The sequence below is a fragment of the Hemiscyllium ocellatum genome, chromosome 5 (assembly GCF_020745735.1).
Source record: "Hemiscyllium ocellatum isolate sHemOce1 chromosome 5, sHemOce1.pat.X.cur, whole genome shotgun sequence".
Taxonomy (NCBI): Eukaryota; Metazoa; Chordata; class Chondrichthyes; order Orectolobiformes; family Hemiscylliidae; genus Hemiscyllium; species Hemiscyllium ocellatum.
This window is the reverse complement of record NC_083405.1, coordinates 89,490,695-89,508,001: the sequence shown is the minus strand read 5'-3', so window position 1 is coordinate 89,508,001 and position 17,307 is coordinate 89,490,695. Positions and strand designations below refer to the sequence as shown.

Below are 17,307 nucleotides of genomic sequence, written 5' to 3'. Positions count from 1 at the left end.
GATCAGAGTTGAAAGGTGCGACACAGCAGGTCAGGCAGTTTCTGAGGAGCAGGAGAATTGACGTTTTGAGCGTAAGCTCTTCATCAGGAACATTGACACTCCTGCTGCTTGGATGCTGCCTGACCAGCTGTGCTTTTCCAGTGCCACACCTTTTGACTTTGTTTTGTGAGTGTCCTGTTGAAAGTTCTACTCTGTTTCCAATTCTTTGATTGTGTCGTTCATGGGTATACACAGTGGTTTAATTTACATTCTGCTAATCATAGTATTAATTTTTAAAATTGCATTTACTAATATTCAATATTTCCACTCATTGTCCATTAATAGCCCAAGTTCCAGTGTATCTGTGATGCTGGATGGACTCATGCTCCAACAAGCTCCGCCTGTAGTTCTGATATTGATGAATGTAATCTTCCAGCTCATCCCTGTTCAACAAATCCTCCAGTCAAGTGCATTAATTCTCCAGGATCATATAGTTGTGAGTCATGCCCAACAGGTAACAACCTTTTTTTTTGGTTAAACTGATTGAAACATGTCATTATCAATCATGAGAAACTTGTCAATATGACAAGTGCATTATTCAGCATGACCTCAATTTGGAATCAACAGTGAAACAAGGGGCAAAAAACCCATGCTGAGAGATCTAGTGATCTGGTGCGAAATTTACTGCTCTAACTTTGCTCTAGATTTTATTGTTATGGGTGGAACAGCAGGGATGCTATAAAACTGAGCAAACAGCCAATTAGAAAAATTCTTAGTGACAGCCATGAAAAACTCTGAAAATCAAATAGCTTTTTAGAACAGTAACGATTGGGACAGAAGTGGCGAAGGAAGAAGTTGAAATATTTTGAAAATATATTTTGGGGTGACTCAGTGGTTAGCACTGCTGCTTCACGGCACCAGGGACTTGGGTTCGATTCCAGCTTAGGGTGACTGTCTGTGTGGTGTTTGCACATTCTCCCCATGTCTGTGTGGGTTTCCTCCGGGTACACCGGTTTCCTCCCACAATCCAAAGATGTGCAGGTTGGGTGAAGTGGCCATGCTAAATTGCCCATAGTGTTAGGTATATTAGGGTGAATATAAGGTTGGGGAATGGGTCTGGGTGGGTTACTCTTTGGAAGGTCAGTGTGGATTTGCTGGGATGAAGGGCCTGTTTCCACACTGTAGGAAATCAAATTGAATCTAATCTAATTCAACATCTATTTTGAAGTTAGTTTTAAAATTGTGTATGTAGTCATTTGGCAAGTACTTGTGCATGCAATCTTTTAGCCTGGGAGGCTGCTGTGCTGCAATTACCTTGTGTTTCTGGCTGTTCAGCAAGCTCACCCACTCTCACTACCTGCTATTGGCATCTTGAAGGGATTTGCAATTAATAATCCATCCATTTGGTTGTGTTATGACATAACTTGTATTTGAACCAGGAACTTCTAGAATAAAGGTAGGGATGCTACCACTATATCTAAATAAAATCACAGATCAATCTTTATGCTGACATAAAGTGATATTTCACAACCATAAAATCAAATTTATGTCTGGATATATCTTTCAATAGTTATTATTTAAGGTGGCTGTTAAAACCTAAGTGACTCTTGGTTGAACAAGTTATAGTTTTTTGAGGGGGGCTTTTTAAGAGATATGGGAAATCCTCACCAGATCAACTGATATTAATGATTTCTCACTCTCAGAATTGAGAGGGTGGCATTGGGATGGGTTGGTCATGACCCATAGGAAAGACTGCAACCAAACCCAGCAGTTAAAGTTGTTTTCAGAGGGGAAATGGCAGTGAATGCTAAAAGATTGCCATCAAATCCTCCAGAGTTTAGCCTTTCCAACATTGAATTGGCACTTAATGAATCAAATACTTTGCATTAATTCAGAAGTTGAAATTATTGTTTTTTAAATCAAAATGGTTATGTTTTGCTAAAATGTGCACAGGCTGGGAAGGAAATGGATACAGTTGCCAAGATATTGACGAGTGTGAAACTCAGAATGGAGGATGCTCTCAGGCTCCAATAGTTCGGTGTATTAATACAATGGGATCTTACCACTGCGACTTATGTCCACCAGGTATGTGGCCCTGTTAAACTAGTTGTAAGGCTAGATTGAGTCAATGTAGCAGTGAAGGGGCACTTGTTTATATGGCTAAGAGATTATGTTTAAGTTCCTAAAGAATGCTATGATATTTAAAGTGCAACACAGCAAAATGTCAATTTTTTTTCTGATTATTCTTCTTAATTAATTCTATTTTCTAATTGAAAATATATTGCATTTACAATTTTACATTTTCTTAAATTGATGAGTTTTTTTTGGAGCTCTGGAAATAATAGCCAGTTGCCATTTTTTAAAACAACAAGGGCTGAGACAGATCAACAGAAGATATACAGTACGTTATATGAACAAAGGGCATTATTTCGTAAGCAACAACATTTTGTTGAATTTATTCCAATATATAGTATATCTTTCAAAGTTGTTTCAGTGCTTACCCTTGTTATTTTTGTTTCTTTATTTTCCTATGTAACTTGAAACACACATATCAATTTTTCTCAAATGCTGCCAATATTTTGGGGGCCCTGATGTTTGTATCAGTATATACTGTGAATCATCAGCGGGAAGCTGGCTCTTTTTCCCTCTCGATACTGCTCCTGCTGCCAGTCGAAGTGACTATAGGGCTGCATCGTGGAATCTTGTGCAAAAACAGGGGGTTCTGGTCCATTGTATGCAGTTCTAGGAGTGCCTTAATGTGCTAACCACTGGCTAGTTTAAAGCAGGTTTGAGGGAAAGATGGTGACAATGAATAGGAAGGAAGCATTAAAAAAAAAGTCCAAGTGAAAAGGGTAAAGTCAAGAAGTCTGGGGTTTTGTGGAGTAAAAATGCCACTACTGAAAGAGAAAGGAGAATGGCGTCATTACTTGGGAAAGGATTCCATCATTGAATGGTGGAAGGAAGATTGCCACCATTAACTAAGTGATGAACAGTTCGAATGCTAACCAAAGAGTGTGAAGAGAGGCCAGCTTCAACTGATGGGGGAAATAAAAAAACAAGAACGTAACCGTGAATACGATTTCCAGTGATGCATTACTAGTTGAGCAGAGGGAAGTGAGTATAGTTTGAAGCTGGAGAGTTTGAGAGACACAGACAATCTCTGGAAAGTGGAAAGTTAGATCGAGTCATAGAGACATACAGCACAGAAACAGACCCTTCAGGCCAACCAGCTAACCTAACCAGCTGGTCCATGCCGACCAGCTAACCTAACCCAATCTAGTCCCACCTGTCAACAGCCGGTCCATATCCATCCAAACCTTTCCTATTCATATACCCATTTAGATGTCTTTTAAATGTTACAATTGTACTAGCCTCCACCATTTCCTCTGGTAGTCCATTCCACACACGCACCACCTTCTGCATGAAAAAGTTGCTTCTTAAGTCTCTTTTATATCATTCCCCTCTCATCCTAAACCTATGCCGTCTAGTTTTGGACTCCCCCACCCCAGGGAAATGACCTTGTCTATTTACCCTATCCATGCCCCTCATGATTTTATAAACCACTATAAGGTCACCCCTCAGCCTCCAATGTTCCAGGGAAAACAGCCCCAGCCTGTTCAGCCTCTCCCTATAGCTCAAATCCTCCAATCCTGGCAACATCCTTGTAAATCTTCTTTGAACCCTTTCAAGTTTCAGAACATCTTTCTGATAGGAAGGCGACCAGAATTGCATGCAATATTCCAAAAGTTGCCTAACCAATGTCTTGTACAGCTCCAACATGACCTCCCAACTCCTGTACTCAATACTCTGGCCAGTAAAGGAAAGTATATCAAATGCCTTCTAAATCATCCTATCTTTCTGCAACTTTACTTTCAAGGAGCTATGAACCTGCACTCCAAGGTCTCTTTGTTCAGCAACAATCCCTAGGACCTTAGCATTAAGTGTATAAGTCCTGCTAAGATTTGTTTTCCCAAAATGCAGCACTTCACATTTATCTGAATTAAACTCCATCTGCCACTTCTTGACCCATTGGTCCATATGATCAAGATCCTGTTTTAATCTAAGGTAACCCTCTTCGCTGTCCACTCCACCTCCAATTTTGATGTCACCTGCAAACTTACTAACTGCACCTCTTATGCTCACATCCAAATCATTTATGTAAATGACGAAAAGTAGTGGACCCAGTATTGATCCTTGTGGCACTCCAGTGGTCACAGGCCTCCAATCTGAAAAACAACCCTCCACTACCATCCTCTGTCTTCTACCTTTGAGCCAGTTCTGTATCCAAGTGGCTAGTTCTCCCTGTATTCCATGAGATATAACCTTGCTAACCAGTCTCCTATGGGAACCTTATCGAAAGCCTTATGAAGTCCATATAGATCATGTATGCCGCTCTGCCCTCATCAATCCTCTTTGTTACTTTTTCAAAAAACTCAATCAAGTTTGTCAGACATGATTTCCCATGCACAAAGTCAAGTCGAATCAGTCCTTGCCTTTCCAAATACATGTATATCCTGTCCCTCAGGATTCCCTCCAACAACTTGCCCACCACCGACATCAGGCTCACTGCTCTATAATTCCCTGGCTTGTCCTTAGCACCTTGCTTAAATAGTGGTACCAGGTTAGCCAACCTCCAGTCTTCTGGCATCTCACCTGTGACTATCAATGATATAAATATCTCAGCGAGAGGCTCAGCAATCACTTCCCTAGCTTCCCACAGAGTTCTTGGGTACACCTGATCAGGTCCCAGGGATTTATCCACTTTTATGCATTTCAAGATATCCAGCACTTCCTCGTCAAGATTTTTCAAAATGTTGCCATCTATTTCCCCACATTCTGTATCTTCCATGTCCTTTTGCACAATAAATACTGATGCAAAATTCTTGTTTTGTATCTCCCCCATCTCCTGCGGCACAACACAAAGACCACCTTTGAGGGGCCTTATTGTCTCCCTAGTTATCCTTTTGTCCTTAATGTATTTGTTAAAACCCTTTGGATTCTCCTTAACTCTATTTGCCAAAGTTATCTCATGTCCCCTTTTTGCCCTCCTGATTTCCCTCTTAAGTATACTCCTACTGCCTTTATACTCTTCTAAGGATTCACTCAAATTATCCTGTCTATAGGATATGCTTCCTTCTTTTTCTTAACCAAATCTTCAATTTCTTTCGTCATCCAGCATTCTCTACAGCTACCAGCTTTTCCTTTCACCCTAACAGGAATATACTGTCTCTGGACTCTTGTTATCTCATTTTTGAAGGCTTCCCATTTTCCAGCCATCCCTTTACCTGCGAGCATCTGCCCACCATCAGCTTTTGAAAGTTGGTACATTGTCTCTGTGATTTGATTCCAGAGTCTGGAAGAATGCCTCTGTGAACGAGATTTGGATTAACCAAAAGAAAGTGACTAATGAAGTGACCATTGTTTGTTTGTGAGACCTTCTTTTGCAATCAGACTAGATTAATGCAAAGTAGCAGAGGTATAGTAATTGTGAGGTATCGGAGAAAACATGGTGGCACTTACACTTAAAAGAGTGGAGAAAGACATGAACGTTCTTGATAAAATGCTAGGCATTCCTCCAAATGGCTGAGACTGCTTGAACCAAGCAGGATGGCCTGGTATCATGAACTCTACTGCTGGTCATGGGGGAAGAAAAGGTCCCACTGATCACGACACTTTTCAGCAGTGAGATTTTTAAATCTTTCACCTCACCTTAAATCTATGCCCTCCAATAACTGGTAAGTGGCAAATGGTTCTGGGAATGAATATGATCAGCCAGAAATTGATTGTGATAGATACCATAGAGGTGGGAACAGGAATTAAAACATAAGAGTTTAATAAGATTCAACAAGAAAACTAACCTCATGGTAAGATTCCCTCAATCTTGACACAGTGTGCAATTAGCCTAAAAGCCCTAAGATTCAGGCTCTATGATTCTGTATCAGGGCACTTATTACCAAGATTCCCTGAAACATACCATTTGCCCTCTAGTTACTTGCTGTACCTGCCTGTTTACTTTCCTTTAGTTATGCATATGGACTAGATGCCCAGGTCCTCAACTTGTCTAGATCGTTCTGAAGCCTCACTGCACATTCCTCACAATGAACAATCCCACTTCATTTTGTGTCATCAGCAAACCCTGAAACATTACACAAGTCATTCAACTCATATATATATATATATATATATATACATAAAATAAAAATATTTTGAATAGCTTCGGTGTAAGCACTGATGCCTGCATTAGTCAATCCCTGCCATCTGGTCAACCTATTCCCAAACCATGCCAGTATATTTCTGCCACTCCTATGTGCTTTAATTTTGCCAACTAACCTTTTACTTGGAACCTTATCAAAAGCCTTCTTGAAATCTAAATACACCATGTCCACTGGCTCCCCCTGACAATTCTGTTAGTTACATCCGCAAAAAGCTTCAGAAGGTGTGTAAAACGTGATTTCTCTTTTATAAACACATGCTGGCATTTTCATATCCCATTTATGCTTTCCAAGTGTTAAGCTATCACATCTTTAGCATTGAGACTCTAGCTTTTCTCCACTAATGATGTTAGACTAACTGGCCTGTAATTCTCTGTTTCTTTCTCTCCTTCTGTTTTTTAAACAGTGAGGTCACAATTACCACTCTCCAAACTGTAGTGTCTGATCCAGAGTCTATAGAAATTTGGAAAATGAACACGAATATATCCAAATGATGCCATACTCACTTCTTTAGTCTGTCTCAGCCTGTTAGAATTTTAAATGTTTTAATCAGATTCTCTCTCATTCTTTTAAATTCTAGCAAATATAGGGCCATTTGATCCAATCTCTTCCAATGCACCAGTCCTGCCATATTTGCTATCAGTCGAGTGACTCTTCTCTGCACTCTCTCTTTGGCATGGAAGGGAGAGTTATATCTGCCTGGAGATTGATTGACCCTAGAGATTTGTTAGCTTTAAATCCCATGCATTTCAAAGTTTGTAAGAAGATTTGTAGCTCGGGTGCTTGTTGTTGTTTTGTTCGCCGAGCTGGGAATTTGTGTTGCACACGTTTTGTCCCCTGTCTAGGTGACATCGTCAGTGCTTGGGAGCCTCCTATGAAGTGCTTCTGTGATGTTTCCTTCGGCATTTATAGTGATTTGTATCTGCCGCTTCCGGTTGTCAGTTCCAGCTGTCCGCTGCAGTGGCCGGTATATTGGGTCCAGGTCAATGTGCTTATTGATTGAATCTGTGAATGAGTGCCATGCCTGGCTGTTCTCTGTTTGGCCATGAATCCAATGAATTTCTGAGCACCATCTGACTCATGGTATTCTGTATTTGTAGGGAAAGCGATTATTTGGGAGTACTGGAAGAATATTTATTCCTAAACAAACAACTTTCCAATTTGCTGCTTTATTTGGTGTTGTAGGTTACCAGGGTGATGGGAAGACATGCACACCGATTGATGTATGCTCTATAAACAATGGAGGATGCCATCCCTTGGCAACATGCACTTTCACTCCAGGTACAATAGCAAATGTGGTATGTAACAATCTGTATGTCCAATATCGAGAATGTACAACAAAGCCATTTATCAGCAATGAAGTTGAGGCATTTAGATAGCAATATTTATCTAAATTTACTGTGGTATTTAAAGCGGAGACTTGAAAGCCGTGTTCTATCTGCTGAGTTTGATAATCATTTGAGTTCAATTGTTCTTTATTGCAAATAAGATTTGGGTGTCATAAATTTTCTAATCATTAAGACATAAACTGTACCTTGTTATATTTAATAAGCAAACCATCTTGAATTATTTAATCATTAATTCACTGTGATTGTTCAACAGTATCCACAAGCTTCGACTAATGCCATAAAAAACAATGATCGATTTTTAGTCCATGACCCTTGTGAACTTTTGTTGCACAAGTTGACCACAATGCAGAAGATTGAATTCCTTTCTCACAATCTATGCTCTAGACCACCAATAATAACCTTCTTATCACTTTTCATACTTTGTCTCATTAAAGTTAGTTAACATTCATCGTTGTTTCTATAGTAGTCATGGTTGGAGGAGTCCACCTCCACTATCAATGCCTTGGTGTTTCAGGTCATTGTGCTGATATCAACCTCTATGGAAAGAATGGTCATCTGCTTTGAATTGATGACATGAAAGGCAACTGAATTCAGTGACCTGTGCACTGACTTTAACTTGGAGAGAAGAAGTCTTGTCTTGGCTGGTTAGTGCCTCATTAAATTGTAGCAAAACGTGCACTGTCCTTGATGAGCAGGAAAGTGCAGGTGGGCCATCAAAGGGAACATGAAGAAAGTATACATGGAAGTGGGACTCCTTCTAAAACATTTCCACCCCATGCACCTGTGGTTCCTACCCGTTACTCAGCTGGAGTATCATCAGCTGCCTCCTGTACCAATGGAATAGTCTGTCCGTTGTATTTTATGCTTTGGAGATATTCAGAATTGACCAACAAATTTCCACATCCAGATTTATTTACCAATGCTCTTTATAAAATTTCTGTTCTTATTTCTACAGATTCTTATTTCAGTTTAGTTTCCATTTCTCTTTAACTGTACGACTGCTGCCACCTCTGCTGGGTCTGTCCTGCCGGTGAGACAAGACATATCCAGCGATGATAATGGTGGTGTTTGGGGCATTGTCTGCAAGATATGATTCCCTGCGTACGATTATGTCAGGCTATTGCTTGACTAGTCCATGAGACAGCTCTCTCAATTTTGGCGCTAGCCCCCAGATGGTGGTAAAGAGGACTTTGTAGAGTTGACAGGCCTCTTTCTATCCATTGTCTTTTCTGGTGCCAAGATCAATGTCAGGTGGTTTGTCTAGTTTCATTCCTTTGTTGACACTTCACAGTGATTGATATAATGAAGTTGTTTGCTGTGCCTGTTGGCAGGTGAGAGTCAACCACATTGTTGTGGGTCTGAAGTCACATGAAGGCCAGATCGGGTGAGGATGGCAAATTTCCTTTGCTGAAGGTCATTAGTGAGTCAGATGGGTTTTTCCTGACAATTGACAATGGTTTCATAGTCAACATTTGTTTTCAGGTGGCACGGTGGCTCAGTAGTTAGTACTGCTGCCTCACTGCACCTGGGACCCGGATTCAATTCCCACATCGGGCAACTGTCTGTGTGGAGTTTGCACATTCTCCCTGTTGTCTGTGTAAGGTTCCTCCGGGTGGTCCAGTTTCCTCCAACAGTCCAAAGATGAGCAGGTTAGGTGAATTGGCCATGCTAATTTGCCCGTAGTGTTAGGTGCATTAGTCAGGGGGGAATGGGTCTGGGTGGGTTGCACTTTGGAGGGTCAATGTGGACTTGTTGGGCTGAAGGATCTGTATCCACACTGTAGGGAATCTAATCTCATCTTATTCCACATTTGTTTTTTTTAATTGAATTCAAATTCCACCATCTGCAGTGGCAGGATTTGAACCTGAATCCCCAGAATATTAGCTGAGTTTCTGGATTAATAGTCTAACAATACTGTCGCTAGGCTATTGCCTTCCCTGTAATGTCCAATCAAGTCTGAACAAATTTCCCAGAATGCTTTGAAGGCTACGATGCTTCTGTTTAAGTAGAGTCTGTCTCTGTCCTGCACCCCTCTATTTTAGTTCATACACCCAAGCAACCTTTTGTATCGTTTGACCATACAGAACTGGAGTTTGGTGAAGATGTTTGCTGATTCACAGGGAAGTCTGGAAAATTGATATCTAAAATTCTTTCCTGTACCGCTTATGCATGCCAATATGAAACCTATCAACTTTATATGTAGGCAAAAATGTTAATTAACTATTCTTCTCACCAACTCCATCTCATTGTACAAGTAATTTGTTTATAGAATAATACTCTGAACAGCTTTCTGTGATTTTGGGAGATTTAGAATCAAATTATTGCAAACTCTGCTGCTGCCACAGTCTTTAAGTGTAAATATCTCACAACTTCTTCTGAGTAAAACAATCCAAACATTCCTTTGCTGTCTAACAATCAAACCACTCAGGCCTATTGTCAATTAATCTGTAAAACAGATCACATGACTCTCTTCATTTACCCTGAGTTTAAGGATACAGTTCCAAAACATCTTATAAACCGTACTAACAACTTACTAACTTCAAAAATGTGATAGTTTGAACTACTCACACTCAGCTAATGCAGAAGTTGCTATTTATTGAATTAAAACAAGCTATCAACTGAAAAAACTAACCTGTTGTATGCTCATAACATCAAGTGCAATATTATCAAACTTGCATCATTTGATGTAAGCTTGAAAAATGGATCTGAAGAAAAAGAATCAAACTTTTTTATGGTTTCAAATTCTTCGTAGCTTTTTAACTTTCACCCTCAGCTTTTGTTAAAAAGGAATCCAATAGTTTATTGACTAATCTTCTTCCCTATTGATCACTTCTTATCTGATTTAAGCCAGCCAAACAGTCAAAGTATGTGGTCAGTTTGCTACTGCAAATGAGTAAGTGGACAAAGCCACCCTACATGTTGATAAGATTGCATAGTGGAAACTAAATACAATTTGGAAGCAAAATGCAAAGCCAGGATCCAAAACTGAAAGGTTGATATAGAAGCAGCACAGCAAAGAAAGGTTATTGCGTTGAACAAGAAAGTTGCTCAGCTATCCAAAGGCAAACGTTTACCAACTGAAAAATATAAAATGCAAGAAAAGACAGAAAAGAGTAGAGTAATGCATCCACCATTAAATTAGGGTCTTTCTAATATTGGGGTTGAAATTTTAATCGTCATTGAGTAACAGAGATGTATAGCACAGAAACATACCCTTTGGTCCAACTCGTCCATGCCAACCAGATATCGTTAACTAATCTGGTCCCATTTGCCAGCACTCGACTCATTTCCCTCTAAACCCTTCCTATTCATATACCCATCCAGATGTCTTTTAAATGTTGTAATTGTACCAGCCTCCACCACTTCCACTCGCAGCTTATACCATACATGCACCACCCTCTGCGTGAAAAAGTTGCTCTCTAGGTCCCTTTTATATCTTTCCCCTCTCACCTTAAACCAATGCCCTCTAGTTTTGGGTTGCCCCACCCTATACAAAAGACGTTCTCTATTTAGCTTCTTCATACCCCTCATGATTTTATAAACTTCTACAAGGTCACGCCTCGGCCTCCGACGCTCCAAGGAAAACAGCCCCAGCCTATTCTGCCTCTCCCTGAAGCTCAAATCCTCCAACCCTGGCAACATTCTTGTAAATCTTTTCTGAATCCTTTTAGGTTTCACAATATCCTTTGAGATTTTTCATTGTTTGGATGAAATGTGGCATTGAGCTATTCTCAGATCTCATCAGTTCACATCTCAATTCAGTTAGTTGTTTTGAGTTCCAGAGGTGGCCACTTGTGATCTATCTGTAGATAACAGGTAGTGAAGCTCTGTATTTGATAGTGATGTCAAATGGAACACGATTGATCAAAGTCTGTAAACAAAACAAGAGAAGTGAGTGTTATAAAATTAATTGTGAAGCAGTTCACTGAAATTTAATATTTTCTTTAAAAGAATAATTGTTCAGCTGTGCTTGGGTGGGACTGTTTTTAAAACAATATTGTCGATTTGTTATTGAGAGATGGGTTGAGGAATAGTTCAAGAGAGGGGATGGTCCTAACCAAGCAGTATCAACATATTGTTGGTAATGTGCTCATGCCGGACAACAATGCTAGCTCGTGAATTAGTTTTTGACTCTAGTCTGTTCCTTCATCCTTAAAGCTGTATTTAATTTTCTAATATTGCTCTCTAATTCTGAATATTCTCCTGTTACTGATCCAGATTTTCAGAATCTAACTGTGCCTGCAAAATATGATTATGTGTTAATCTAGCTTTCCTATCTGCTTGTGTGATATCCCCTTCTGCCTAATGATACAATTACTCACTTTATTACTACATCTTCATTAAAAACCAATTCACTCATATGAAAAATATAATAAGTATATAGGCCTTCAGGTCTAATATTCAATATAATCATGGCTGAACTTGGATATCAACTCCACTTTCCCATTTTGAGTCCCACATCTGTGGATTCCTTATTGCCCAAAACATATACTCATTGACTGAGCATCCCCAGCTATCTGTGGTAGAGAATTCAAAATTAATACTATCCTCTGAGTTAAGAAATTTCTCCTCATCTCAGTCCTGAAAGGTTAAACTCTTATCCAGAGATTATGTCTCTAGATTCAAAACTCTCCAGCCAGAGGAAACAGTCACTCAATATCTTCCTGGTTAAACCTTTCACAAATTTCATACATTTCAGTTAGACTACTTCTTATTCTTTTAATCTCTGGAACATAACCTAATTCTATGTAATCCCTTCTCATTAGTCTACCGTCTCATCCCAGGAATCAAGCTAGTGAACCTTGATGCACAATCACTAAGCTATGAAGCCTAATACTAAAAGCAGTTCTCTGCGTATGATCTTATTAAAGCCCTATATAATTGCAGAAAAACTTCCTTACTCTTGCTATCTTGAAATAAGGGGTAAAGGCCAACACACAAATTACCTTCCTAATTTGTTGCCTTACTTACATTTTACCTTTCGGTGTGTAATGTAGATGGGCTCCTAAATTTTAAAAAATATCAGTATTTACTAGTTTCTCACCTTTGAAAATATATGCTGCTTTTCCATTCTGTGTACCAAAGTGGATCATTTCTCACTTTCTGATGTTATTTTCCAAAGCTTCAGCTTTGCTATCACTTAATCTGCCTGTATTCTTAGGTGATCTGTTTGTGGTCTCCTCACACTTTCCTACCTAGCTTACTGTTGTAAGTATACTTGGATTTATTCTGTTCAGTCATCTCATTTTTTAAAAATTTAATCAATTTCTAAAATCAACCTGTTCAGATTTGTTATTACACACCTCTGGAGCAGGTGGGACTTGAACTCAGACTTCTTAGTCCCGAGGTAGGGACACTACCAGTGTACTACAAGAATACTCCAATCTCCTCATCTAAATGATTGATATTGATCGTAAATAGCTGAGGCCCCTGTACTGAGCCTTCTGGCATTTGGATGCACCTTGCTATGCCAAAAATGACCATTTATTCTGACAATTTGTTTTTTCTGTCCAACCCTTGCCAACAGAATGCCTCTAATTTTATGCACCCTAATCTCATTTCAACAACCTCTCGGATAGCACTTTTTCAAATACTTTCTGAAAACCAAAACTTATTTTGATTACATATAAGGATTCCTCTTATCTAATGTAATGGTTACAGAATAAATTTGAGGGAGTTCTGGAAGATTAAAACTTATGTATCCACTATCTCTGGAGTCACCTCTGTTAAAATCCTGGAAGGTAGGTCACTTAGTCCCGAAGATTTGGTGGTTATTAGTGATTTCATTTCAACTATATTCTCAAATATTAATTACTTTCAGTTTCTCACTCTCTTTAGGCCCTTGGTTTCCAATAGATTCTTTACGGTTTCAAGTGTGAAGACTTGCAAAATATTTGTTTAACACGTCATTTCCTTATTTTCCATTATTCTGTCTCCTGTCTCAATAAATTCCCACAATTCTGATAACATATACATGTTTTATATGTTTCTGAAATGATATATGTTTCTCTCAGTATTGGTTATTTTGTGAAATGCAAGCTGCCAGATGGTAACTACTATTACAACAGGGAAAGATGCATCTCTGAAAGGTACATTGGTGCAAATGAGCCCAAGTGAGTTATTTCATCAAGGAAGCCAAGAAATCCTCCAAATACCTAGCATGTTAAGCAGAATCTGTACAAAATAAATATTTCAGGTTTCATCACGTTTCTTCATAATTGGACCTAGTTAGAGATTTTGAAAAATTTACAGCAAATATAAGCACCAGGAAAAGAAGCAGGGAAGAAAGTACATAAGGGAGAGTTTGCAAAAGTGACAAAGGACTAAAACAATGTGAGTGCAAGGCAAAAATATGATGGCAATGAGACAATAAAATAAGCAAAACAATGTGCCTGAAGGAGCTGTGATTAGAAATAACAGAAACATTACCAACTGCTGTTGATTATAACTGGGACAAAGGCTATGATCTGAAATTGTTGAACACAATGCTGAGAGCAGGCAGCTCCAAACCAGCTGAAAGATGAGATGCTCTGTCAAGTTACATTCGGACAGTGTAGTAGAGCAAAGTCAGAGAGATCAGAGTGAGAGTGAGGTGGAGAAAATAATAACAAACAATAGGAAGCTTAGGATCATAATTGCAGACTGAACAGAGATGGTCTGCAATACCATCAATGAATCTCTACTTGGTCATGGAGTGTTTGATGATGGTAGGAAGGGATGTGACAAAAGGAAAGGTATTTTATCTCCTTTACCTACTTGGGGCAATGTTACAAAAAGGGGTGTGAGTGTCAAGAGTGATTGAGGAATAGGCAAGGGTGTTTAGAGAGAATGGCCTCCTCAGAACATTGAAAGAGGAGTGGAGCAGACGATGTTTTTTGGAATTATCACCATGCTCTAAGAGATAGAAATGGTGGAAGATGATTCAGTGAATGTGAAGGCTTATGTGTTTGAAGCTAATGACAGTTTGAGCCCTATACCAGTTCTGTCAGAAGGCTGAAAGTTTGAAATCAGAAATATGCGAAATGGAACAAACCCGGTAGAGGAACTTGTCAATCATTGTGGATTGAGAAAAAAGTGAAGATGGCAGGGAAGATGAATGAATTTGAATAAGTGATTTTATTGTCACATATATCTAGAATGATACAGTGAAAAATGTTTTGTTGCTAGAATCCAGTGTCATTTTGAGTTTCAAAAAGAATAGAAAGAAATTACTTAAATAGAGTTCATCTTCAGTTCAAATTGGATCTCAAACATGACTCCATGTTTGAGAGGTGTACTGGGCCTCAAGAAGTTCGCTCCAGTAATGTCATCAATGATAATGCTGATGCCCCAGGAGGCCCTGGCTCTGCTGCTGCCGTTGACACCACCAAGAGCCTCTACTCATGGCCTCGCCCAGCCATTAGAATGGTAAACTGGCAGAATGGAAAGCAAAGGAAGCATGACATAAGGAAGTGTAATCAATGTAGGTGTGCAAGTAGATGGCTTATAATAGACATTGGTAGATAGCCTTTCCTCAGAAATGGAGGCAGAGGAGTCAGAAGTATGAAGTCAGAGATAAATCATATGAAGGTAAGGAAATGGGAAATATTGGAAGCAATTGGTGATGAAATTTGTCTACAGAGGTGAGAGCAGGAAACAGCACTGACACAGTTAGAAAAGGAGGTCATAGAAGAGTCCTTAGTAAAACGAAGAAGGTTCTAGATATCACACAAAATATGGACATAGCTATCATCTGTGCACAAACTCATGACAAGATCTTTTATTTTGAGGAATTTGTTGAATATAAGAACGTCTGGTGGCTGTTAGGCTACAACTCAAAGAATAGAGATTTAGAGGGACAGGCTGTCCATTTTGAGAGAATGATGGTAGTGACTAGGAATTTGGAATTTGTCAGTGCTGGAGGGCATAGACAGAATTGCAGATGTAGGTAGTGCATACCCTGGACAAACAAGAAAATTAGAATTGTTAAGGGAAAAAGTCAGTTTGGGGAAAGAATTAGTCGAAACAATAGATCTATCTGCTAGACATCATTGTTGGTGTTGTAAAGGAGATAGAAGAAGACTTGTGGGGTTAAGGAACTTGAAGTTGGATGCTGTGGTAGTGTTGGTATGGGAAGAGGGTTGGACTTAAGGTGCTTCGGAGAAGTCAAGGATGGAGTAGTGTTTATTGCTTTAGCTTTCACTTCATATCTTTGAAAAGGCCCAGGAGCAATAAGAATAGCCATCTGCTCAGCTTGCCATTATGTTACTTCTGGGGTTGTCCATTGCACTCCCATTTTTACATGCCACCCTGAAAACAAAAGCTGACCAATCAGGGCATTTTTACCTTGTTGGGTTTACAGAGCTAGGAATTGTCCTGACTCTATGTTCCCACCCAAAAGTGAAAATTCAGGCTTTGGTGCAAGAGGACATAAGATTGCATATCAGAAATTTGTCATAAAGATGTTTTGGTGGTATCCCATGTTCCACCTTGTGTCAACTTAAGATCATTCAAGGAGGTGATGGCCCAGTGGTATTATCGCTGGACTATTAATCCATTTGATCCAGATTATGTTCTGGGAGCCCAGATGGAATTTGAATTCAGTAAAAAAATCTAGAATTAAGAATCTAACAATGAACATAAATTGATTGTTGGGAAAAGCCCATCTGGTCCACTAATGCCCTTTAGAGAAGAAAACTGCCATCATTACCTGGTCTAGCCTGCATGTGACTCTAGACCCACAGCAATGTTATTGTCTCTTAAACTGCCCTCTGGGCAATTAGGGATGAGCAATAAATGGAGGTCTCATCCCATCAATGAATTTTTCAAAAATTCAAAACTTTATTGTCTATGATTTAACTTACTCCAAAACCCACTATCAACGTCCTGGAGGTTACTATTATATATGTTGCTACAAAGCAAATCAAAAGCTCAGAATCCTGCAGTGAGGAAGTCACCTTCTGACTCCCCAAAGCCCATTTACCATTTACAGGGCACAGGCAGGAAAGAGTTCTTCCCACTTGCCTGGATGAGTGCAGCTTCAACTGCACTCAAAAAACTTGCCATCATCCAGGACAAGGACAGAGACAAAAAAAACTGCAGATGTCGGAATCCAAAGTAGACAGTTCAGAGGCTGGAGGTGAAGAAGTTAACATTTCAAGTGTAACCCTTCTTCAGGACTGGGGGTGGGTATAGGGTGAGCTACAGATAAAGGGGTTGGGGTGGGGCAGGGTGGTGAAGTGGGGATAGATGAAGACAGGTAGAGGGTACGACCTGGTTGGTCAGTGGGAGGAATGGATCCGGTTGGTGGTAAGGAGCAGTGGCAGTGAGAGGTAGGGGCTGCGAAGGGTGTCCGGGTTGGGAAGGGAGGTTATTTGAAATTGGAGAACTCAATGTTGAGTCCTCCTGGCTGTAGGGTGCCCAAACAGAAGACAAGATGTTATTCCTCCAATAGCCGCTGTGGTTTGTTTTGGCAATGGAGGATGGTCATGTCGGAAAGGAAGTGGTTGGGGGAATTGAAATGCGTGATGACTGGGGGTTCCGGTCGGCCCCTACAGGCCTGGTTGAGATACTCGGTAAGTCATTCCCTAAGTTTACGTTCAGTCTCCCTGATGTAGAGAAGACCATATCAGGAGCACCTGATGCAATAAACAAGGTTGGAAGAGAGGCAAGTGAACCTCTGTCTTACCTGGAAGGATAGTTTGAGGCCCTGGATGGAGGTGATAGTGTGGTGTACTGGCAGGTTTTGCAATTTTTTCTGGTTGCAGGGGAAGGTACCTGGGGGTTTG

The 17,307-nt window shown here is 39.9% G+C and overlaps 1 protein-coding gene across 1 annotated transcript in view; it reads left to right on the top strand.

Annotated features, from left to right (window-relative positions):
• Window positions 1-17,307, top strand: part of cubn (cubilin (intrinsic factor-cobalamin receptor)) — a 301,424-nt gene that overhangs the window by 8,979 nt on the left and 275,138 nt on the right. The window contains exons 8-10 of the mRNA XM_060825705.1: window positions 325-493; window positions 1,933-2,064; window positions 7,377-7,472. Of these exons, the coding sequence (XP_060681688.1) occupies window positions 325-493; window positions 1,933-2,064; window positions 7,377-7,472 (397 nt within the window). The remainder of the gene's footprint in view (window positions 1-324; window positions 494-1,932; window positions 2,065-7,376; window positions 7,473-17,307) is intronic.